This window comes from Malaclemys terrapin, chromosome 7, assembly GCF_027887155.1.
Source record: "Malaclemys terrapin pileata isolate rMalTer1 chromosome 7, rMalTer1.hap1, whole genome shotgun sequence".
In the NCBI taxonomy this organism is placed as follows: Eukaryota; Metazoa; Chordata; order Testudines; family Emydidae; genus Malaclemys; species Malaclemys terrapin.
In genome coordinates, this window is record NC_071511.1 from 126,090,060 (window position 1) to 126,114,215 (window position 24,156).

The window sequence follows — 24,156 nt, forward strand, 5'->3', positions numbered from 1 at the left end:
CCAACTCTGTGGGTGAAACCAGACAATCCCTACGCTCTCAAATGAACTCTCACAGAAAAGTGACAAAAGACAAACCCACCCGGTCACCTGGGAGCGAACACTTTTCACACAGCGATCACTCTGTCGCTGACCTCTCAGTCCTCATCCTCAGAGGAAACCTGCACAACATCTTCACAAGACGAGCCTCGAAGCTTACATTCATCACTTTGCTAGACACTAAACATCATGGATTAATAGAGACACTGGATTTATATATAGCTCATTACCACAAACTGTAACCCACTAGCCCCCCATCCCCAACTCCCACCATGACTGGAGGGTGTTAACAGGCCACTTCACCTTGAATGGTCCCTTGAAATGTGTGTTAACTCCTTATGCTAAACACTCTGTTCCACCAGTTATTTAGCTGTGACACGTGTCTGAGAGCGAAGGAAGAGCTCTGTGTAAGCTCGAGAGCTTGTCACTTTCACCACCAGCAGCGGTCTGATAAAAGCTACGACCTCACCCACCTTGTCCCTCTAATGTCCTGGGACCGACATGGCTACACCAGCGCTGCATAGATCGTTAATAAAAATGTGTTAATTAGCACAGGCCAAGAATCTGTCCCTGCAGAACCCCACTACAAAGGCACCCCTTCCATGAGGTGTCCCCGGTTACTGTTACATTTGATGCCTCACAGCCAGGCAGCTTTTCATCCAGTTAATGAGAGCAAAGAATTTTATATTGTTCTAACCAAAATGTTGTGCGGTACCAAGTCAAACACCTTACAGCAGTCTAGTACGTCAACACCATCACCCTTAAAACCAAACTTGGAATCTCATCAAAAACCAGATACTAAGTTACTTTGACAGAACCTATTTTCCATAAACCCTTCGGGGGGTGGAGGCCCCGGGGGTCCAGAACGAGTGGACTCCCTGAGGGGGCCCATGGTGAGAGACAGACGTGCTAAGGCTCAGAGAGGTGCGGCTCCAGGAGGTGGAGGGGCCTAACCCCGAGAGAGAGTGGACCCCCGAGAAGGGCTGTCTCAGTGAAAGGGCACCCCCCATGGACCGCACGGGGCCAAGAGTGGGCACGATCTGCGAGTCCATGACAAATGGACAAGTACAATTTTCAGGATTCTTTTTGTTCCTAATACACTTAAAAATGCCTTCTGCTGGCCATAGAGTTCTGTGTCCCTTTGCTTCCCTTATCAATTTTCTACAACTCCTAGATTCTGATTTATATTCATTACTATCAACTTCCCCTTGCTTCCATTTGTTATCTCTCTAGAGAGAGAGAGAGAGAGAGTGATTTTATAGCTTCCTTAACTTCCCCTCTAAATAGGGTTACCGTGCATCCAGGTTTTCTCAGACATTGCCTCTTTTTTGAGGCTCCGTCCTCTGTCCAGGTGGATTTTTCAAATAACAGGCAGTATCTGGGATTTTTTTAGAGCAGATGCTGCAGCTCAGAAAGAGCCCCGATTGGCCCACTTCCTGATTGGTCCCTCCCCTGCATCGGCAGCTGATTGGTTCATTCCCCTGCAGCCACAGCTGCCGGATCCTACCCACCCAGGTCCTGGCTCCTAGCCTTAGGGAGGGGGTTCCACAGGGAGGTGCTGACTGACAGCTGTAGCTGCATCCCGGGCTTGTGCCAGCTGCCCTGCCACTGTGACAGGGAGCAACACTGCCCCCCCCCCACCTCCAGTGAGTACCCATACCACAGGTACCCCTTCCAACTCCCCTAACTGTACCCCCTGTCCAGCTCGCCCTTAGTGTCCTCCTTTGGTGTCCTCCTTTTGAAATATGGTAACCCTACCTCTAAGCCTGGTCCCCTTTAACCAGTTCACCCTTCTTCCTCCATCATGGCTTTCAGGGCATCTGGCAAAGTGTTCTTAACCAATTCCCAATGATCAGTCACTTTTTTCTCAATAAATTCTGCTTCCCAGCTGGTCCGGCTCATAATTGTTTGTAGCTTTGTGAAACTGGCCCCGTTAAAGCACCAAGTCCGCCTGTCGCTGGTCCAGCCTTTCCTCTGAGTGCACAGGAGAAGTGCGACCAAGTCGGGACCCCTTGTCCCTAAGCTGCCATCAATGTTTAGTTCTGCGATCAGCGCCGGTGTCTGCCCGGACGGGGCTGAGACGGACCCCCCCACACCGGGGGGACACCACACTCTGCAATGTTGCCATTCAAATTTATTGCCACAAGGGGGCACCCTTTCTCCACATATCACTGAGTGGGGTGGCTGGTCTAGGGGCTAGAAAACGGGCCCCTCCCCAGGCTGGCTCCACCCTGGCCGCATGCAGGGTGCAGCAGCCAGGCCCCAGCCGGAGAGCGCCCTCCCTGGTCACCGACGGAACAAGCAGCCCGGGCTTCCTATGGCATCCGGCCTGCAGCGCCTCCTGAGCTCCCGCTGCCCACTGCTCTGCCGGTGCCCCTCACTCCTGACCCGCAGCGCCTTGCCAGTGCCCCTCACTCCCAACCCGCAGCCCCCTGCCAGCCCAGTCCTTGCCCCCCTCCTAGCTCTGCCGGTGCCCCTCACTCCCGACCCGCAGCCCCCTGCCGGCCCAGCCAGTGCCCCTCACTCCCGACCCGCAGCCCCCTGCCGGCCCAGCCAGTGCCCCTCACTCCCGACCCGCAGCCCCCTGCCGGCCCAGCCAGTGCCCCTCACTCCCGACCCGCAGCCCCCTGCCGGCCCAGCCAGTGCCCCTCACTCCCGACCCGCAGCCCCCTGCCGGCCCAGCCAGTGCCCCTCACTCCCGACCCGCAGCCCCCTGCCGGCCCAGCCAGTGCCCCTCACTCCCGACCCGCAGCCCCCTGCCGGCCCAGCCAGTGCCCCTCACTCCCGACCCGCAGCCCCCTTGCTGTTGTAGTCTTTGGCCTCTCCTTACACTTCCATCAACCCAAGCTGTGGCCAAGGGTGCAGAGGGGCGGGATGGAAAGTGACCAAACTCGCTGCATGTGGTCCCTGGCTGGCTGAGATCTACCCAGAGGCTGTTGCAGCTGCAGCCCTGCCTCCTCCTCGCCCCCACCCTCCCCCCGGCTCTGACAAACACTGGGCCGGGGCCCCGCTGCCAGGCAGACTCTGTGCCTTGCCCATGGGCCCGCTGGTGCCCCGGAGTCCGGCAAACAGCCCCTATTCAGTCCTGCCACCAGGACCCAATGGGGGCGGTTCAGGGCCCGGCCGAGGCCCCCGTACCCAGTCCAGGGAACACCCCAAATGCAGCTGGACAATGCAAAGCTCCGGCTCCTGCTGCCCCCTCTGAGCGGCGCAGCCTCCCCGCTTGTCTTTGGGGCTCCCCTTGCAGCCCACGGCCTGCCCTCCCTGAGCCTGGAGCGCCGGCGATTCACCCCTTTGGGCTGGACCCATGCCAATGGCTGTCGGCTCCCGGGGGACAGGGACCACGTCCCTGTCTGGAGCGCACTGTGCCATGCACCCCACCCGGCTGCGTGACCGATGCAACAAATCCCCTGCTTCGCTGCAAGCTCCCTCCATCACTGGTGTGCCCGGCAGGGCTGCGCCTCGTTCCCTGGGCTGGGGAGGACGCTGTCAGGGCAGCACACGCCGGGCTGCTCCCTCAGGTGCCTGCTCTTGGGCTGTGCTGCATCGATTGCCCACAGGGGAGAGTTCTGACTCATGCACTAGGAAGCAGCATCTCTCCCCTCTCCGACAGCCTGGGACTCTAGACAGACAGATGGGCGAACCCAGCCCCACAGGCAGGGCAGGGCAGGGCAGGGGTAGAGTCATCTAGCACCTGCCCCTGACCTGGAAATCCAATTCCACTCTCTCCCCCGCCCTCCCGCGATGCCAGGAGGAGATCACACCCCTGGCACAATGGGATTTGCGGTGCAGGAGGCCGGGTTGTCACAGCCTGAGGCCAGAAAAGCGAAGCACGATCCTCGGGGTCCATCTGGCCCTGCGCATTGTGGGGGCGTCCTGCCCCGGCCAGGCAGGAGTGGTGCTAGGGAAGGGAAGGGAAGGGATCCGAGCGGGTGATTTGCACGTAGCGGGACACTAGAGAACGACGTGAGATTCCCGGCGGCCCCCAGGCTGGCACAGGCTAACCGGGCGGGAGAGAGACCTCGTCAGCAGAGGGCAGCTCGCCGGCTCTCTGAATTGCCCAACGTACTGCCTGGCAATGAAGGAGCGCCGGACCGCGCAGGCCGCTCACCGGGCTTCCAGAGGAGGGTGTTATACGCTCACCGCACGCGGCAACAGCGCTGGCAGCTCCGTCGGGCCCGATCAGGGACCCGGCGTAGCATCGCTGGAGCCTGGCAATGCATTTCCCAGGGCGTGGGGAGCACGGCGGCGGCAGGGGGGTCGGAACGTAGTGCCCCCCTCTAGCAGCTCCTAGGAGTCATGCCAGCGAATGCTGCCGGAGCCGCACGCCGGGGAGCCAGAGGCAGACGCAATGACACCAAGAATGCCAAAGAGTCACCCGCAGCGATGGGAGCAAATGGGCGAGTCGCCCCTGGCTGCAGCTGGCAGCCGGGCAGCGTGACACACACCACCACCCGCGTCACCATGCAGGGGACCCCCTGGAGACACTGCGTGGCCCCACCCTGGTCAGCGAGCCGAGACTGGGGCCTGCAAACCCAGGGCCTCGCCCGGGCCCTCCAGACAAAGGGCATCGCTCTCCTTGCTGCCCACAGCCTCCGGCGGTGCTAGTGCCACTGCGGGCGCCGGAGCAAGACCAGTGGGAGAGGGAATCCGGGCCGGCGCGGGGCATCAGGTGCATTACCTCCCCATCGGCCTCCCACACACGGGGTTCCTTCCTGTCCTGGGGGGCTCCGAGCTGGGCCACGCAGAGAGCTCGGGGGAGGGGGACTCACACCGATCTAGCCAAACTGGCGCCCGGGCGAACCCGCGTGTGTGGACGAGGTCTGTGCTGAACGGAGGCAAAACCCAGGGGAACGGGCGTCTGTCCACAGCATCTAGACTCCACACCGACGCCCGGGGCGGAGCTGGGCCTAGCGAGAGCCAAGCAGGGGCGTGGCGGGGTCTCCACCCCACCCCCGCCTGGGCAGGTGAAAAGGGCCCGTTCGCCTGTGCCCGGTGCACCTGGGGGAGAGTCGGGGCTGGAGGAGGAAGCTGAGCTGGTGTAAAGCCAGAACGAGGGGGCTGCAGGGAGGAGCTCTCCAGTCACCCCCAGCCGAGGAGTCCTGGGGGCAGCCAGCCCTGGGATCCCACCTGGGGCACAGCCTCTGGCAAGCCCCCGAGAGGGGGAGCCCCACCTCCAGCAGCTCCAGCTAAAGCCCACCCGGAATGTGACTTTGTCACCTCCCGCCCCCGTGTCCTTTCCCTTCCCCACCTTGTTTCCTGTCCCCCCCCCCCGTTTGCCTTCTGTCTAAGAAGCATCTGACTTAGCCCGCTACGCCTGGAGATTTTCCAACAGCTGCTGCGAGACTCTCACCAAAACGAGGCCCCTAAATGCAACGCCCCGAACAGCCCGACGCTGGTACAAGTTTGCCAGGTCTCGGGGTGGCTGAGGAGACCGTGGGCTGGGCCCGGGTTTCTCCAGCAGAGAGGTTACAAAGGAAAGGCAAACGACAGACACTGCGTTGCCTGTCTCGGCAGCTCTCTCTTCCCTTGTGTGGTGTGGTGTGGGTGTGCGTGTGTGTGCATGCGCGTGCAGGGGGGTTGCCTGGTTCTGCCGTCTAGGAATCGGGATCAGACTTTAGCAGCAGCCCCAGCCCAGCTCACCTCACGTCCCTTCAGCGAGGGATGCAGGCCTGCTGGCCGCTAGCCCCCACAGCGGCTTGGCCACGGAAGGACAGAGTTTGCTTTCCTCCTGGCCACGGGCCCTTTCAGGCTGGGGGAGACTCCTGGTGCTTGGGGATACGGATCGTGGGCAGACGTGCATGGGAGAGGCCACACCAGGACCCCTGTCCCAGCGCCACGCTGGGGAGATGAGGCCAGATCTCACCTCCCCCCACAGCTGGAGGCTAGAACAAGGGGTCCCCCCCTTTCCACCGGGCTGCACTGTAACAGCACCAGGGTGTTCACTCTGAAACCTAACAATGACAATTGTTACTAGTAACAGCTAGCTCCATCCAGGCTGGTTGGTGGAACAGAATCCTAGCAAGCCTGCTTATCCCCCAAGCACAACCTGCCTCCTCCGCAGAAGATTTACAAACAAGATAAATCACACGGCAGCTGCTGTGCTGATTGAATTATTAATTTCCATGTTGAATTTCTTAAAACCCTCCAGTGTTTAATTTCAGCCCAGGCGCTGTGGGGCGGCCAGAAGACGGGCCCCTCCCTGCAGGAGGGAAATGCGGCTTCCGCGGAGTGCCGGGGTCTTGCTCTGAGCTGTGTTGCAGGGGGGCTCCCTAAACAGCTGAGCCCACCCCCGCTCGTTGCACAGGGGGGCTGGGGCAGATGATGATGGCGCTTTGCATCTGCTCTAGGTCTCGCAGTCCCTGGGGAGCTCTCTGCACACCACCCGGGCCTCGTTAAAGCACCCCAAGGGCTTTAGTCATTAGGGAGGTTCAACCCCGGGCTCTGGCTGGGAACAGCCCAGCGGGGGGCTGGCTGGGCACCCTGCTAGCCAGAGAAGCCACCTAGGCCAGGCCTGAATCCCACCTCCCCGGACTCCCGGCAGACAGACGGCTGGTGGGCCTCCAGGTGGGATTCAGCACCTCCCAGAGCCCTGGCTTTCCCAGGATTTCATGATGTCAGCTGGGGGCAGCTTTCCCAGAGGCCCCCTGGGGAGGCTGCCAGACGGGGCCGCTCAGCGCTGAGGGTTGGTGGTGCCGCGTGGACAGCTGCCTATTGGGAGCCAGGCTGAGAACTAGCAACTCGCATCACACCGCTGGCTCCCGGCCGGCAGCAAGCCTCAGTGACTGTGCCTGGCCGGACGCTGCAGGGGTGGGAGCAGACAGACAGACAGACAGACATAGAGCGCCGCCCTAGGGGTGAAGTGCCCTGCACCCCCCGGCCCCATTGTACTCACCCTTAAAGGAAATGACGCAAGGCTACACTCCAGCTGCCAGCCCCACCGGTGCCGGCTCAGAAGAACGAGGACAGGGAATCGGGGGGGGGGGGGATAAGAAGCCCCTTGGGGCGCCCAGTGCACCCGACCCCTCCAAATACCCATTTCCAGGCGAATGAAACGAACGCAGATGTAGGTCCCGCCCCAAGGGGCTCCCAGCCAAGAGCAGCCAGGGGCTGGCACGGGAGATCCCCAGCGTAAGAGCGATGGCACCAGACCCCTCGCCAGCCTGCCCCGGCCATGCCACAGCCTGCTTTGGGACGGGGGGAAGCCAGGACTGAGCACAGCCTGCGGGCAGGGCAGCCGTCTCCACGTAGGGGCGGCCAGGCCACGGCCAGCTCCTTCTGCCAGAGCGGGGCACTGCCAGGGAGCCGCCCTCTGGCATCGCTGCCGCACGGTACAAACACAGGGGGCCGGGGAAGAGCCAGGGAATAACCCGCCCGGTAGGCTGGCAGCCACAGCCACAGCCACACCTTGCCGGGCGATTGGGAAACCCCTTGGGATTCAGGTCACCCCAACCCGGCGCAGACCCAGCCCTGCCCTCCCCCGCCAGATCCCCCTGGGCCCCCCCGCTTGCCCCCGCTACCGTCGATGCCACTGATGATCTTGAAGCACTTGGTGGTGAACCAGTAGGAGATGAGGAGGAGGATGACGATCAGCGAGGCGTAGAGCAGGCTGTCGCTGTGTGGGGATGCCCTCTCCATGGCTCCATCCCTGGCGCCTGCCCCGGTGCCGCCCCCCGGTGCCAGCGCCCCCCTGCCAGCACGGGCGCTGGGCTGGGACTCGCTGCCTCCCCGCAAAGGGGTCGGGAGCGACACACGATAGCCGAGCTCCCAAACCAATTACCGTAATTGCTCTCATCTAACACAGCTCCTGTCTAAAAATAACCACCCGGCCCAGGGGAGCCCGGCACTGCCAGCTGGCACAAGAGGGGGGCCGGCCTAGCCCCTCCCCACGAGCCAGCCCGAGACAGTTCACCACCAGCCTGCGGAGATACAGGGCCTGGTCCTCCTCTGCGGCCAATGTACGCTCAGGAGCCTCTCCCAGACCCCTCACCCTCTGGCCTGTCGCCTCCCAGCCCCTGGGGGAGGAGTTCCCCAGGGCACGTCCACACTGCAGCGTAAGCCCCGGGTTCAAACTCAGCCTCAAACCGAACCCCTCTTCCGCCTACACGCCAGTCACGCTGACCCAGGCTTGGACCCAGGGCCTCATGGGGGCAGAGAGTCCGACCCTGAATCAAGCCGGGACCCAGGGTTCAAGCCCTGTTGCTTTGCAGTGCGGACGCAGCCCCACTGGACCTGTGCTCTGGGAGCTCACCAAAAGTATCCCACAATGCCCCAGGCCGACTTCCTTTGTCCTCGGGCCAGTCGTGTTCCCGCGCTGCCCCACGCCCAAAGGGCCGAGCGGCCCCATTTCGGGAGGGCGCTGGGAAATCTGGGATATGGGTGGTTGGACTTGTCCCTGCAGAACGCGGTGTAGACGCTGGAGCCCGGGCTCAACAGTTCCACACCTGGGGTGACAGAGGAGTGGAGCTGCTCACGCCTCAGGTTAACAAACTCAGGGACTGCTCCCTCGAGCTCTGCTAACCCGGGGCTTGCACTCAGTGTAGACAGATCCTCCGAGGCCTTGTCTTCACGGGGAAAACGAGGTGCATTCATCACTGGAGTTAGTTACTCCAAGGCCAGATGCTAGCGAAGGCAGGGCAGGCTGTGGTTGCCACATGAGTTACAGGGCAAGATAAACCCAGTCACCTCGAGCCGCAAATACGAGGGAAGCTACAAACAGCCTCGGCTGCCCTGGGATTTCTCCTGGCGACTCGAGCTGAGCCAGCGCAGCGTTCGTGACGCTCCCGCCTGCTCTGGCGAGCCGTGGTCTCCATCCATCCCCCCGAGCAGGCCAGGGGCACGTGCAGAACCCAGATCCTGCACCCTGGCTGCAGCAACGGATCAGAACCCAGCAGTCTCGACTCATCCCCCAGCAGCCCAGCCCCTCATGCCAGCTGAGACCTGAGCAGTGACAGCCTGGGGGCTTTGTGCAAGAGACACCCCCCCATCCCCCCTCCATGCTGCCGGCAGGCCCCACTGACCCCGGGGGCAGATCCAGGCCGGGGGGAGTTATAGCAGACGAGTGCGTAAACCTCTGTGTTTCTAGGCTTCCCTCACCCCCGCAGCCCCGGGCCCGTGTTCAGACCCAGCCGGAGCCGAGCGGCAGACGCTGCTGTCCCACTTTCTGCCTGGGTTTTTAAAATAAGGCTCTGAACGCCCCCTTCCCCCGCTGACTGGTGCTACCGCCAAAGCACAGCGCTGCCACGGAGCTAAAATTAGCCGCCTCGCCAGCCCATCGCGCGCAGGGTATAAACAGCCGTGCCCGAGGGCAGGGCCCCTCGCCCAGATGCGGCCGTCGGAGCAGTCTCCACGCAGTCCCCCCTCGTGGGGCCGGGGCCACTAGCCAATGGCATGGCCAGCCACGGGGGCTGGGTGGGGGGCGGCTCTCTGCCTGCCCGGTGCGGCGTGGGGGTGTCACAGAGATACCAGGTGGGGAGAGCTGCCCCCAACCGTGGTTCCTTCCATCGCCACCCTGGCCAGTTGCAACGGGATGCAGCCTCCTTGCGGCTCCGTCATCCCCGCCACCCGGGACGGCTCAGCCCCTGTAACTCCCTCCCCACCGCAGGAGGGCAGCAGGGGACAGACGCTGGCAGGGACTCTCGGGGGATCCTTCAGCATGGCCCAGGCAAGCCGCCCTGCTCCCCTGGGGACTCCCAGGCACTAGGGGGCACACTCTGGAGCAGGGTGCTGCGGGGTCCCATTCCCATGGGGGGCCCCGCTGGCTGCCCCCAGAGACAAGCCCTGGAGAAACTGGGCTGTAGCTCTGCTCCCACGCCGGGTTGTGGCCGCACGGGGGCCACAACCCGTTGACTCGGCAGCTGCTGCTAGCCCTGGTCAGCTCCGGAGAGTCCCCTGGGGCTCTTTGCTCCCTGGCTGGAAGCCCGGCCTCCTCCCAGAGCAGGGCGGGACCTGGGCCAAGCAGCCAGGGGGGGGGCTGATGGCCTGAGAACCAAAAAAAAAAACCCTCTCTCCATCACCCATTAGGAGAGTTAAATTTAGGTCACAGCTGCTCCCTTATTACCCAACTGCTAATCAGAGACGGGGCACGTTATTAATCAGCACATGAGCATATCGGCGCCGGTCTATTTTCGGGTGCTGAAGTCACCGTTTTAACCTGGTAAATTGATGGAGTCATTTCTCTTGCCCCAGCCTCGCCCCGTCCTTGGCCCAGACGCCACAGGCTCTCGCTGGGCCCCCTGGGCGGGGGGGGGGGGATTTGGCCTATGCCAGCCGCAGCATGAGCCCCTATGCAGACAGGTCGTGCTGCGCTGGCATCAGCGGCATTACAGCGGACCCATGCCGGCCACAGCTTTGCCCGGGTTTGCTGGGAGGTTGGCCCGGTGCGGCATCGCCGGGGATGGAATTGGGACAGATTCCCCTCCCAGACAGGCCCGAGATGCGGCACAGGCAGCCCCAGCGTGGGAGGGGGCAGGGAACGGCACGCCGGAAGGGTTCAGGGTGACAGTGCCAGGGAGCCATAGCGGGAACTGGCAAATAGCAAAGCCCCAGGCTCCCTGTGGGGGCCGGAGCAGCGGAACGGGCGAGCGCGGTTCAGAGACCGGGATTGCGGAGAGAGGGAGCGGGCTGGCCTGGGGACCCCTGCAGAGCATTCCCTGCGCTGGTCCCAGTCCTGCTGTCACCCCTGCAGGGCCCAGCGCCACCATGCACGGAGCAGGCAGGCTCGGGCTCCTGCTTTCCAAAGCAGTCTAAGATTCCCAGCCAGGAGCAGCGACACCATGGGCCCATCTAGCCTGGCATCCTGCCTCCTGCGCCTCGGCCTAGAGCGCTGGCCCATCCGATCTGGTGTCCCTACTGCCCACGGACTCAGCAGCAGGCAGAATTATAACCCTGCCCAGTGCCCGCAAGGGGGGAGCGCCGAGCTGTAGCCCAGCCAGGCGGGAATGGAGAGCAGCTCTGCTTGCGCTGTCTGCGTGCCCCGGATGGCTGGTTTCAGAGCCATGATGAGCTGGCGAGAACCCTGCCAACAGACAGAGGAGAGGCTGCGATTCCCTGGGCCATGGTTAAAATCTGAGCTCGGGGGGTGGGAAGTTCCTGCTGGCGCCTAAGTTCCCTCTAAGCTGCTTGGCCGCGCGGCCGGCTACCAAGGGCTGCACAGGCAGGGAGAGAGGCCTCTCCCCCCGTCCCAGTCCTGGGGCAGCCTGCACCCCAAACCCCTCATCCCCAGTCCCAGCCCTGGGGCAGCCTGCACCCCAAACCCCTCATCCCCAGTCCCAGCCCAGAACCCATACCCCCTGCCAGAGCCCTCGCCCCTCTGCACCCCAACCCTCTGCCGCAGCCCTGAGCCCCCTCCAACACCCCAAACTCCTCATCCCCAGCCCCACCACAGAGCCTGCACCCCCAGCCAGAGCCCTCACCCCCCGGCACCCCAACCCTCTGCACCAGCCCAGAACCCCCTCCCATAGGCTGAACCCCTCGGCCCCACCCCCATCACCTCTATATTGGTCCACAGAACAAAATTCATTCTGCACATGCACGTAAGAAATGAGAGGGAACATTGGCTGGCGCTGGGGGGGGGCCTCTGCACCAGCCACCTTACGAATAGTTGGGTTCACAACCCAGCCCAAAGCCCTTTCTCTAAGGGCACGGGAGGAACACGGCAGCCACGGACACAGGATTCACGCCCTGCCCGAGACAGCCACGTCAAAACCCAAGCAAAGCCACGGAGACGGATGTGTAGCCGAACAGCTGGGGGGCCGGGTCACACTGACAGGCCTGGAAAATTAGAACAGGAGCTCCCAGCCTTGCCCATGCCCCCATCGGCCAGGGCTGTGTGGAAACACCCCCAGAGACACAGACACTTCTCCATTCATGGAGCAGCTGCCCCAACGTTGCCAGCCCGAGATTGTAAGATCAGGAGTCTCGCCATATTGGTCGCTTTCCTTAAGCCCGAGTTCTGCTTTCACTTTATCAATAACTCGTGTTTCCTTAAACGATCGTCAGATTTAGTCTATAGGTAATTCTAGGATTCGCCAGCAGCGCGGTCTCTGGTGCCAGCTCTAAGGTGCAGCTGACCTAGGGTAAGTGACGGGTCCTTTGGGACGGGGAGTAGCCTAAATGTTGCTGTGATCATTGGGGTAAGGGCCCGGCTATCACAGAGGCAGCTCACCGGGGAGGCGAGACAGCCCGGCGAGCCAACGGGACTGTCTGGGACTCCCTGGTCAGCCTGTTTCACTCACACTTGATAATTGGTGGGTGAGAGCTAAGTACAGAACTCACAGCCTGTCACGGAGTGTGGGGGGACACACGGCCCTGCACCCCCGGCTTCCTGCGATTCTCTGTGACTCTCAGTAAAGCAGAAGGTTTATTTAGACGACAGGAACACAGTCCAAAACAGGTCTTGCAGGTACAGACAACAGGATCCCCCCCAATTAGGTGCATCTTGGGGTTCCAGGGGCACCACAGCCCCCTTGAGAGGTCAGAGCCCCGTCTGCCTCCCAGCCATTCCACCAGCCAGCTCCTGAAACTCTCCTTCAGTGACCCCTCCCACAGCCTTTGTTCAGTTTCCCGGGCAGAGGTGTCACCTGGCCTCTAACCCCTTCCTGGGTTCTCATGTTACATGCTCAGGTATCTTCCCTCAAGGCCAGTCTCCCATCCCCCAATGCAGACTGTCCCAGCCAAACCCCCGTGCCTTCCCAGGCAACACTCCCCACTCAGCATTCAAAGACCACATTAAGAACAGTCCCAGTTCGTCACACAGCCATTGTGGGGTTTGTGGCTGGTTCGTGTCGGGTATCTGCATCCAAGTCACTGCAGGCAGCGTTACAGTGAGAATCTCCCCTTCAGTTCACAGATCAGAACGTTTCTAGCCCTCATGGCCTCAGAGAAGCACCTGGAAGCGCCTAGAGGCTCAGACTCCAGAAGTGGACCTTCAGCCCATCAGTCCTCAGGGAGACGCTACATTCCCTGTTTACGGAGGGAGCAGAGAAGACAGGTGTGTGCTCCTGGATTTTCAGTTAACCTTTTCTCTTCCTCTCCCCATTCCCTGCTGCACGGGGTTGGGCAGCCGTTTGAAGGTGACCCTTCTAATCGTTCGACTCACTGGGCCTGGGGCTCGAATGGGGGCGTGACAGACTGTACTCTTATGTTCACCCTTTTACAAGTCCATGATAAGTTTTGTACAAGTATACCATGTGAGGGGTCAGTGAAAAACTCATAATCTGCTGACCATTAGTGTCCTGGTAAAATGTGTGTGGCAACATTGTATGAAAAGGTATAAGATTCTATTGTATGACATTGCTGAGACATTCCCCAAGTTTAGAAAAGCAGGCATAATCCAGTTCCTCAGAGACCAAAGATACGTTGATGCCTCAGCCAGGTGTCAACTTAATCACATGAACTATCCCTTGGGTAAGCGGCCGTTCTTTGGCAGGAAGAAGGGTGTGAGCGAGAGATTTACATATTGGCAAAGGAACAGCGAGGGTTCCTGTGTAAACAGACTAGCTGTTGGAGATGATTCTCAGAGGAGAAAAAGATACAAAAATGAGGAACAGAGGCCCCAGATCACCTCTCTACCCTCAGCTCTACTCAACAACATTTGAAAAGAAAGCATCATTGAACTTGGGGAGAGGTCCTGGCTGAAGGGATCTAGCCAAACTGCTGTAAGCATGTGGGGAGAGAAACCTTTTACTTTAAATTCACTGAGGTTGTTAAGTTAGGGATTAGTCTGCATTTTACCTTTTATTTCTTTGTAATTGGTTCTGGCTTCTATGCCTCATTCCTTGTAATCACTTAAAATCTATCTTTGTGTAGTTAATAAACTTGTTTTATTGTTTTCTCTAAGCCAGTGTGTATTTGGGAACCTCCATTTGAGATAACTGGGTTTGTGCATCTCATTGGCTGGTAATGAAATGACGGCCTTTCCGTGATCTTGTATTACACCGAAGGTCAGAGCTGGGCAGTACGAGATGCACATTTCTGGGGACAAGTCGGGAAGTTTGCTGGTGTCGCTCTGCAATAGGATTCAGGAGTGGCTGGCTAGAAGCTGGGAGTGATTTAGCATGCTGGAGGCGGTGTGTGAACAGATGGGGAGTGGCTGTTCTCACAGTGTAAAGGGCACCCCAGCTTGGAGAGTTGAACTATCAGTCAGTCCCGATTGCCACAGGGGGGGGGGGTCAGCTCTCGTTTTCCTCCAGGTGTGAGGAGCTCCCCACGCTGCCCGGGGGACACAGGGGCTGGGCGGGATGGCGGGAGATTCCTCTCTCGTGTCTTCGTTTTGGTTCATGGATCCATCCCTGGCCAGCTGGGGCTGGTGTGATCATCTCCCCAGGCTGGTGAGGAGGAGGGCTGGGACCAGACAGCTCGCTCACCTCCAGCTCACCGGGTCCAAGCCAGCCTTAGCTGGAAGCAACCAAGAGCTGCTCCATGGCCTGGGGGGGGGCCCCGGGTCTTGGCCAGTTTCTCAGCAGGCAGCCCCGAGAGCTGGCGCAGCTGGCTAGGAGCACTGCCAAAGGGCCAGCAGGTGGGGAAGGTCCCTGGGAACTTGAGTTTGGCATGGAGAGAGCGGAGGCTGCCTTGCGACCCCTGAAGGGCGGAGGCAGCCTGCAGCCCCGCGTGCGTGACTGCTTAGCACAGCACAAGGGGGAGCAGCAAGGCTCAGCCCCACGCCCATGTACAGCGAGGCTGGAGAACGCTCGGAGGGGGAAGAGCCCCGCACCAGCCCCTTGCAAGGGGCTATGGCCTAGAGCAGGAAGGCAGCCCCACAGCTCAGAGCACACCCGGATAGAGCCCAGGGGATGCCTTGTTCCCAGCCGCGGCTGGGGCCCCCCAGAGGCGGGAGCCCATGTTAGGTCAGAAAAACAGACCAAGGTAGCAGAGACTTCTCGCTCTGCCCAATGCCGGCAGATCCATCAGGCTGGCTTGGCTTCTTACTGCCCCCCGCCCGCCCCCGCAGGGCGTTAGACGAGCCATCTCCTCTGCTAAAATCCATCTGCTCCCACCCCGTTCATCAAACACTGCCACCCACCCCACTTATTGGGGGACGGGCACTATGCATCTTCCAGGACCTTCACAAGCTATCGGAGGCCAAGGTCACCCTCTCACTGGGCTGGCAGGGACACGCGGCACGTGAAGGTCGCTCCGCCGACTGTTCCAGGGGAACGCTCCCGACATCGTCCCCTTCTCTCTGGGGGTAGTACCCTGGGTGCACGAACACACACACACACACACACACACACACACACACACACACACTGTGTGTAATTAAGAGCCAGTTGCCCCAAGCAGCAGGGAACCAGCCGTGATGGTTCTCCAGGCTGCCCTCGGAGGCGTGGGCCAGGCCAGCCCGTGGCAATGCTCTGGGGTGGGGCCGGGAAGTTGTCACCACCCTCCAGAATGAGCGGATGGGGCTGTAATTGCCTGATGCGGAGCTAGGAGCTCAGCGGGCTGGGCTCCAAATGGCTGCACTTCCGTTGGCTCGGGGGATTGCATTCGCCGGCTTGTCAGACACCTACGCGTTCCTCGCTGAGAGCCCGTGTGTGTGAGCCGACTACACCGGGGGAGCGACGGCCGAGCAATTGGCCAGCGGCCGAGGCGTTTGACAACGCTGCAAGCCGGGTGGCTGGGCCCCACTGCGGCTGGGCCCCACTGCGGCTGGGCCCAAGGGGTGGAGCAGGCGGCTATGTGACCTCCCGGCCGCTGAGGCGCAGAACATGGGCTGGTGCCGGTTTCTCTGAAAGGCCTGCATGGATGTCACTGCAGCAGCCAAGCCCCAATACCAGGCCACGCGGCGGGGAAAGGCGGGCAGCTGATGAGCATAGGAGAGCTGCAGCCCAGAAACTCAGCTGGCCTCCCATGGGCCCCCGGCTCTTCTCACTCACCCCAGCACAGACCACTGGCCCTGGTCCAAAAGCCAAGGGAAGGAGAGGCAGGGCCCGCGAGCACCACACCGGTACTGCTTACAGCAGGGTGCGCGGTTTGCTGCAATTCACACCCCTGCTGGCATCCCTGCCTGCTCTCGCTGGCCTAGAAGGCACCTCCAGTCCCCAGTTGGGAGCAGCTGACTGAAAGGAGAATGCCCCTTAACAAGCCCCCTCCCCCTGCAATTCCAGCAGCCCCTAGCCCTGCACTGGGACCCTGGAGTCAGCACCAACTGAGGAGAGAGGCCGCCCCCCTCGCCCCCCCACAGGCGTCCGACTCATTCCAGGCTGCATGCTCTCTCCTCCCAGCCCCGAGCCTGCTCAGCTCCTGAGACGTGCCAGGCTCCCCCGCAAGGCAGGACAGCTGCTGAATGTGAAATCAGAGCCTGTCAGCCCAGCGCCAGGCACGGCGCCAAAGCGGTGGGTTCCTCATAGCCTCTGCCACAGACAGTCCTGTGGAGTGAGACTGACAACACGACGAAGCCAGACGGTGTGACGGGCCGGGGCACACTGCGAGTCTCACGCCCTCGCCCAGCGCCGATGCGGCCGTACGAGCCCAAGGGCCTGGCTATAGAGCGATCCACCTCCCCCCCGCTTCGGCACCCCCAAGGGAGCACAGTGCATCCTGCCTTCACAGCACCCACCCCGTCAGCCCCAGGGAGCGAGACACTGGAGCCGGGCTCCCACAGGGCAACATGAGTGTCACCCCACTGCAGGGAGGAGAGATCGGGGATCCCCAGGGGAAGGGGACCCGGCCACAGCCCCACCCCGCTGCGCATCCCCAGCTCCGTGAGCAGCTCGAGATGGTTAGCTGGAAAAGTGGCTACAAGTGCAGATGCCGAGCAGGACCTAGGTCTGCAGGCCGGGTCAGAGAGCCCAGGTGCAGCCCCTGGCCAGGTGGGCTCTGGAGGGGCAGGGGCTGCACAGGACCAGGGAGAGCTCAGCAAGCCCCATGCATAGGGGAGTCCGGGGTTTAGGGCTGGCTCTGGTTTCGGGTCAGTTCTTGGGTTAGCCCAACCAGCGTGCCTGGCACTAGCTGGACCCAGAGGGCGCAGATGGCTCTCAAGCAAGGCAGACACGCCCTGGAGCGGGGGGCAGGCTCCAGTCACTCAGCGCTGCCGGCTGTGCATGTGTCACTGGGTTGGGGTGTTGCTCTGTACGGCTGATGCCTCCCCCTCCAAGAGACACCTCCAGAGCAATCTAGCGCCTATTACGGGGGGAAGGGGGCTGGGTTTGCTGGCAGCGAATGGGTGTGGGGGGGATGAAGACCCCTGTCCAGGGAGGGGCACGGAAGCCAAGGCTTTCACCCCTTTTCCCTGTGGGGCAGAGGGAGTCCTGGGGTCATGCACCGGGTCTATGACTTTTGCTAAATGATATCGCTGGGGTGCCCAGGGTGAGCCCAGCCACAGAGCAAGGGGCTGAGGCAGGTGTCCAGCCAGGGAGGGTGGGGGTCTCTCCTGGTGCAGCTGTGGGAGCAGGAGCTGGTGTCCCGGACCCAGGGAAAGGGGAGGTTTGGATTGTAACTCAGCATCAAAGACAACCTGCTCCCTGCACTCAGGGCGTGGGCTCCCCGAGGACTGACCCCAAACCTAGGGCTGGGGCCAGACATACGCATGAAGCTGGTCTGGGGGCAGAGGGGAGACTGGATCCCTACCCCCAACCCATGCCCCAAGCCCCCCAGATCATCTCTCCTGGGGGGGCAGGGCAGGGCATGGGTTGGCTGTGATTCAATCCCCAGTGCTCTGCCCCCCCCAGGTGTGTGCGTGAGAATGACACACACCCCCCGCAGGTCCCACAGCGGATCTGACTTCTGTAGCAACCCTGTCCCCAATCTCCTGCACATCCAGACACAGAACCCTTTGTGGTGCCCCATACCACGCCACCTGCCCCCATAACAGCTCCCATAACCCATAAGCCCCCCCCCCGGGCTCTGACAACCCCCCCTTCCCCTCTGCTAAGAGACTCCAGCCTCAGCCCCTTAAAGACAAGCCCAGTAAACGCACCCCAGCCCCACCCGGGCTCTGCTGCCCACCGCCAGCCTCCACGACGCGGGCCCAGGGCACCGTCCGGGCGGGCACAGGGCAGCCCCTGGCCGCCACGCGGCCCCACCAGGGACATGCACCGACGGGGCATCCTACCTTGCGAGAGGGTCCCGGTGACCAAGTGGTAGAAGAAGCGAATCCCCCTGCGCAGCTGCCGGTGGCACCGCCGCTGGCAGCGATTCATGGTGCCCGCGGGCAGCGCCGGGGCAGGGGCAGGGGCAGGACCCGGCCACTCCCCTTCTCAGCTGGGGGGCCCGGGAGTTCCCTTCCCCGGTCCCAAGGCTCCCTGGGCATCAGGGGCGGGTCCAGCCCCGGGGCCCCGATCCCAGCCGCCGGAGACACGGGTCCCCCGGGCACAGCGGCCGGGCAGAGCCCCGCCAGGGCTCGCTGCAGGACCCGCTGCCCCGGCCGCTCCGTCCCCGTCCCCGTCCCCGCCTGTGGCCGGGCTCTGCCCAGCCGCGATGGGGCAGCCCCGGCGGGCGGCGCCCCGCTCGGGGGACGCGCAGGATGCCGCGGTCGGCATGGCAACGGCCAGACTCCACAGGTCCCGCTGACCAATGGGCGCCGCCGCCGCCCCCCCGCGGCCTCCCGGCGCTGGCAGGGATGCGCCTTCCGCAGCGGGGGCGGGCGCGTCTCCCCCGGGCAGAGCCGGCCAGGGGCACAGCCCCCCCCCCGGGGCAGGGGCACAGCCCCCCCCCGGGCACCAGCCGGGCAAGGCACATTCCCCCTCCCCCCAGGCACCAGCCGGGCAAGGCACATTTCCCCCCCCCCCGGGCAGGGGCACATCCCCCCGTGGGCAGAGCCGGGCAAGGCACATTCCCCCCTGGGGCAGGGGCACATCCCCCACGGGCAGAGCCGGGCAAGGAACATCCCCTTCCCCCCCCCAGGCACCAGCTGGGCTTGGGCATAGCCAGGCAGGGGACATCCCTCCCTAGGCACCAGCCAGGCAGCCCCCCCCCCATGGGCACCAGCCAGGCTTGGGCACATCCCTCCCTAGGCACCAGCCAGGCTTGGGTACAGCAGGACACATCCACATGCACCCCCCACAGCCCAGGCACCAGCAATTGCCCTGCTGCTCTCCCTATAGCTGGGGCTGCATGGGGGTGGGGAGGGCTGCACATGGCCTGCCCCCAGTGCCCCATACAGGCCCCACCCTGGGCAGTGGGTTATTGCCCTGAGCCAGAGGGTGTGGTAGAGAAAAGGCGCACACAGGGGTGGGGGGGAGGGGAAAGAGGCTCCAGTGTGCCCTGATGACAGTGTGTTGGTGCAAAGCTGGGTGTACCCTCCCCCCATAGCCATTGGGAGATGCTCTAGCAGGGCTAGGGCGAGTTTCTATTATCCATAGAAAATGTCCAGTCCCTTTCTGCATTTTGCCAAGTCTTTGGACTCAGTGATGTCCTGTGGCAGTGAGTTCCACATGCTAATCTTGCCATATGAAAGCATTTCCACCTCTTCATTTCAGTGAGCATGGCCAGGTTCGTGTGTTACGGGACAGGGCCAACAGCTCCCAAGCTCCCTGCTGGTGGCCTGTCATTTCTTACAGACTTTTCTCCTCGCCCCTCTTATTGCCCGCCCCAGGCAACACTCCTGCTCTTCTCATTCTCTTTGGAATGAGAGCAGCTCTGCAGGCCCTGGACCCTTCTCGTCACTCCTCTGACCCCCCTTCCAGTTCGGTGCGAGAGGGGTGCTCAGACCTGCACTCAGGACTCAGATGAGGCTGCACCATTGATTTATCTGCTGGCATTAGAATATTCCCAGCCCCTGCCTTACGCATCCTAACGCCTGCTTAGGGTTTTTTTTAAGCGATAGCTGCACTGTGAGCTGAGGTCTCCTTGAGCTGTCAGCAATGAGCCCAGAGCCCTGATACAGTTCATCTAGGGCCCTAGGTAACGTACGAGTAGGCGTGGAAGGATTAGATTGTTATCAGTAAGTGTCAGTAAACTTGGATTTCACCATATGCGCAAACCAATGGAAAAATATTTCCATCGGTGCTGATCAGGCGAAGAACAGCGCTGCCCGAGAACCTCTTAGGGGTCGATTTAAGGATATTTACTTTATCTATTTTGACATGGGATATCGACAATTTGGGTTTTGCCGATAACATTTTAACATTTTGCATCTCAGCAGCTACAGGCATTACATGCTTGACATACACCCCCTGGGATTCCCACAATGGTGAAAATTTAAAAATCAATAAAAAAAAGCTTAAAAACAAACATCGGTATTATACATCCAAAAACTACACAACAACTCTGCCCGGCCTCTGTCGGAGTACTTTAGAAAGTCCCCCTCCCCCACCATGCATTACTTTGCATTTATCCACAGTGTGGGTCACTTGCCCTCATGTTGTCCATTCCCTTGGCTGGATTTGGGTCTCTCTGGTCCTGCCCAACCTACATAACCTTGTGTCATCTGCAAGTCCTCCCGTTCCAGATCATTAATAAATATATTAAACACAGGCCATAGCAACAAAGGCACCAGCCACCAGCCTCCTGCCATGGTGAATGTTGACCAACCCTACTGTCTCAGCCAGTTTTTTGCTTCATGATGAGATCTTGCCTCCCTTACCTTCCATTGTGGCCATGTGCGAGGACCCGGTCGCAGACCGTCTGAAAGCCTAAGTGAGTCAGTGGGTTCTGCCTTATTGTCACATTCTGACAGTGTAACTGCTGGTTCCGTGGGTCGCACCTGTGCACTGGGAGGAACCAGGAACTGGGTTGGGGGGAAGCAAGGAAGGGGGTTGATTATTGGGACCCGTCACATGACACCAGCCATGGAAGGTCAGAGGCTCAGATAGCGCTGATGGGTGTGGTACTGAGAATCCACTTCACCCACAGAAGAGCAGGTCTCACCTGGCAGGTCTCCAAGCAGCTCCTATCCCACAGCGCCAGCTCACCACCCACCATCTCCCTTGGCATCACAGGAGCTGAGGTTTGGATAATTTTCCTCAGCGGGGTCAGGCTGCACCCCCTCCAGTCTCCCATTAGCCTGTTATAACAACGCTGCAGCTCTCTGCCCCCTTTGAGCGGTCGGATCACATGCGAGTCCGCTACTGCCTCCCAGCTAATGGGCTTGACCCATGCTTAGTCCAGCCGGAGGTCCCAGGTCCGATCCCCACACATGACCTAATCAGGGTCACTAGACCAACCCCCCAGCCCAGCATGCACTGGCCAGGGATATGCTGCCCTGCCCCCCCAGCCCACGTCTGAACCCTCCTTCGGCTTTGTGTTTCCCCACCCGAATGAACGCCTGAACGGCAGCCGAGTGTTCATGAGCACCCTACAATAACAAACCTGCGCTTACAGGCGTGTGCTCCCGAGCGAGCCTCCAAGCCAGTGCACAGAGCCGCGTGCTGAACAACCCCCTGACAACACACCCCCGAGCAACCCTACAACAACAACAACTCTGGTCCTGAGCAACCCCACCCTGGCAAAGCAGCCCACGCAGCACCAGCCGGGCTCAGTCAGAGCCTGAACAGGCCAGCGGCGCTAGCAGGATTTCAGTTTTCATTAGCAAGATTTATGCATCTCACCCTCCTCTTCGCCCAGGAAACCCTCCAAATGCAACCCCGAGGCAGCACAAGGGAGGAACAGGTGCTGTGCCCCTTGTTGTCCAGACACAGCAGCTATGGGCTCATTTGAACACCACACACCACAGCTGGACCAGTTCTAAAAGAGTCATGAGCGCTTCCCGTTCACCTTGGTGGGGTGGATCTTGTGCTGACCGCTATACGTACCTACATGGCTCCAGCTTCCATCCAGGACACACCACACGATCCATTGTCTACAGCCAAGCCCTAAAATACAACCGCATTTGCTCCAATCCCTCAGACAGAGACAAACACCTACAAGATCTTTATCAAGCATTCGTAAAACTACAATACCCACCTGGAGAAGTGAGGAAACAGATTGACAGAGCAAGACGGGTACCCAGAAATCGCCTACTACAGGACAGGCCCAACAAGGACAATAACAGAACACCACTGGCCATCACGTACAGCTCCCAGCTAAAACCTCTCCAGCGCATTATCCATGATCTACAATTTATCCTGGAAAATGATCCCTCACTCTCACAGACCTTGGGAGGCAGGCCAGTCCTCGCTTACAGACAACCCCCCAACCTGAAGCAAATACTCACCAGCAGCTACACACCACACCACAGAAACACCAACCCAGGAACCAATCCCTGTAGCAAACCTCGTTGCCTTCTCTGTCCCCATATCTACTCTGGCAACACCATCAGAGGACCCAACCACATCAGCCACACCATCAAGGGCTCATTCACCTGCACATCCACTAATGTTATATATGCCATCATGTGCCAGCAATGCCCCTCTGCCATGTACATTGGCCAAACCGGACAGTCCCTCCGCAAAAGACTAAATGGACACAAATCAGGAATGGTAACATACATAAGCCAGTAAGTGAACACTTCAATCTCCCTGGTCATTCTATTACAGATTTAAAAGTCACTATCATTGAACAAAAAAACTTCAGAAACAGACTTCAAAGAGAAACAGCAGAACTAAAATTCATTTGCAAATTTAACACCATTAATCTGGGTTTGAATAGGGACTGGGAGTGGCTGGCTCATTACAGAAGCAGCTTTTCCTCTCCTGGAATTGACACCTCCTCATCCATTATTGGGAGTGGACTACATCCACCCTGATTGAATTGGCCCTGTCAACACTGGTTCTCCACTTGCGAAGTAACTCCCTGCTCTCCATGGGTCAGTATATAATGCCTGCATCTGTAACTTTCACTCTATGCATCCGAAGAAGTGAGGTTTTTACCCACGAAAGCTTATGCCTAAATAAATCTGTTAGTCTTTAAGGTGCCACCAGACTCCTTGTTGTTTTTGTAGATACAGACTAACACGGCTACCCCCGATACTTGAAACCTAATGACACCAGCAGAAAAGTTAATGCTTAACTATTTCAGTTGTTACCAGTGTGTGTTTCTAGCAGCGCTCATAGCCTACGGTACAATTACAAGAGAAGGCACAGTCCCTGCAAATAGCAAGCACCTTAAATGAAGATTGGATGTTTTTGTAAGAGATCTGCCCTAGGAATTTTTTGAGGGGAAATTCTGTGGCCTGTGCTCAGATTAGAAGATCACAGTGGTCTCTTCTGGCCTTGGAATGGATGACCTAGACAGAGGCGGGGGGCAGTGAGGAAAGGGGCTAGTACATGCAGGCATAGTGGACCGGGAGGCTCCTGTCTCTCTGCATGGTGCCAGGACATTTCCGGGGACCCATATGGTGGTCATGTGAAAGGGCCCAAGGTGACCAGCCCAGGCACAGTGGGTGGCATGCAAGGTGGTGGGCGAGGCTGGCACCGCTGGTGGAGCAGAGCAGGTTGGGGAGCAGAGTTAGATGGGGATGCTTGGTGTGGATGGCTTCAGAACAGGGGATGGCACAGTCAGAGCAAGGGGAGGTGGGGAATGGGGGGCAGGGTGCAACACGGGTGCTAGGGATGGCAGGGGTACTCTGGGGGTGGGGGCAGATCTAGCTACCGGGCAGAGCTCAGGTCGGCTCTTCATGGTGTCGCCGGCGAAGAGAGTGGCAAGTCTTAGACATGGCCTGGCTGTACAAGGGGGGCATCAGCGAGCCCCAGGCTGGAGGCAGGGCTGGGAAAAGAGGTCCCATTGGGATTCAGCTGAAGAGTGATCCCGGGCTAAACAGAGACAGGCACGGGGCGGGGGCTGGAGCCACGTGAGCAGGGGTGATGGCCCGAGGCAGCACGGTGAACACCCAGGGAGGCGGGAGCAGCCCTCGGTGCCTGGACCAGCAGAGGCCCAGAGGCCTGGCCTGGAGGAGGTGCAGAGGCCAGGCTGGCGGGGATCCCGGCCGGAGCTGGAGGAGAGGAGCGCCAGGCAGCAGGTACCCATGCCATGGGTCCGAGGCAGAGGGGAGACGGGGCACTTGCTGGGGGTCAGCATGGCCACAGGGCACTTGTGGGGAAGCAGGGGGAGGAAGAGGTCACGGGGCAGGTGGAGGGCGGGAAGCAAAGCGGGTCAGTGCGGGGGAAGGGGGTAGAACTTGTGCAGACAGGAAGCAGGTGCAGGGGGGCAGGGGGCAGGCAGTGGGGGCTGGCTTTGGAGACACTGCCCAGCTACCAAGGGCAGGACTGGAGAGAGTGAATTGGTGGCAGAGGAATCAGTGCA

The 24,156-nt window shown here is 60.5% G+C and overlaps 1 protein-coding gene across 5 annotated transcripts in view; it reads right to left on the reverse strand.

The window, feature by feature from the left end:
- The window catches only part of KCNIP2 (potassium voltage-gated channel interacting protein 2), a 119,821-nt gene that overhangs the window by 43,433 nt on the left and 52,232 nt on the right, over positions 1-24,156 (reverse strand). Inside the window, exon 1 of one of the 5 annotated variants that reach the window (XM_054035659.1) lies at positions 20,561-20,614. The exons of 2 other annotated variants lie outside the window; for them this stretch is intronic. In XM_054035659.1, coding sequence (XP_053891634.1) covers positions 20,561-20,576 — 16 coding nt within the window. In that variant the 5' untranslated portion in view covers positions 20,577-20,614. Of the gene's footprint in view, positions 1-7,556; positions 7,684-18,088; positions 18,387-20,560; positions 20,615-24,156 lie in introns of those variants that run through there. 2 more of the 5 variants (XM_054035657.1, XM_054035655.1) reach the window with 2 other exon arrangements.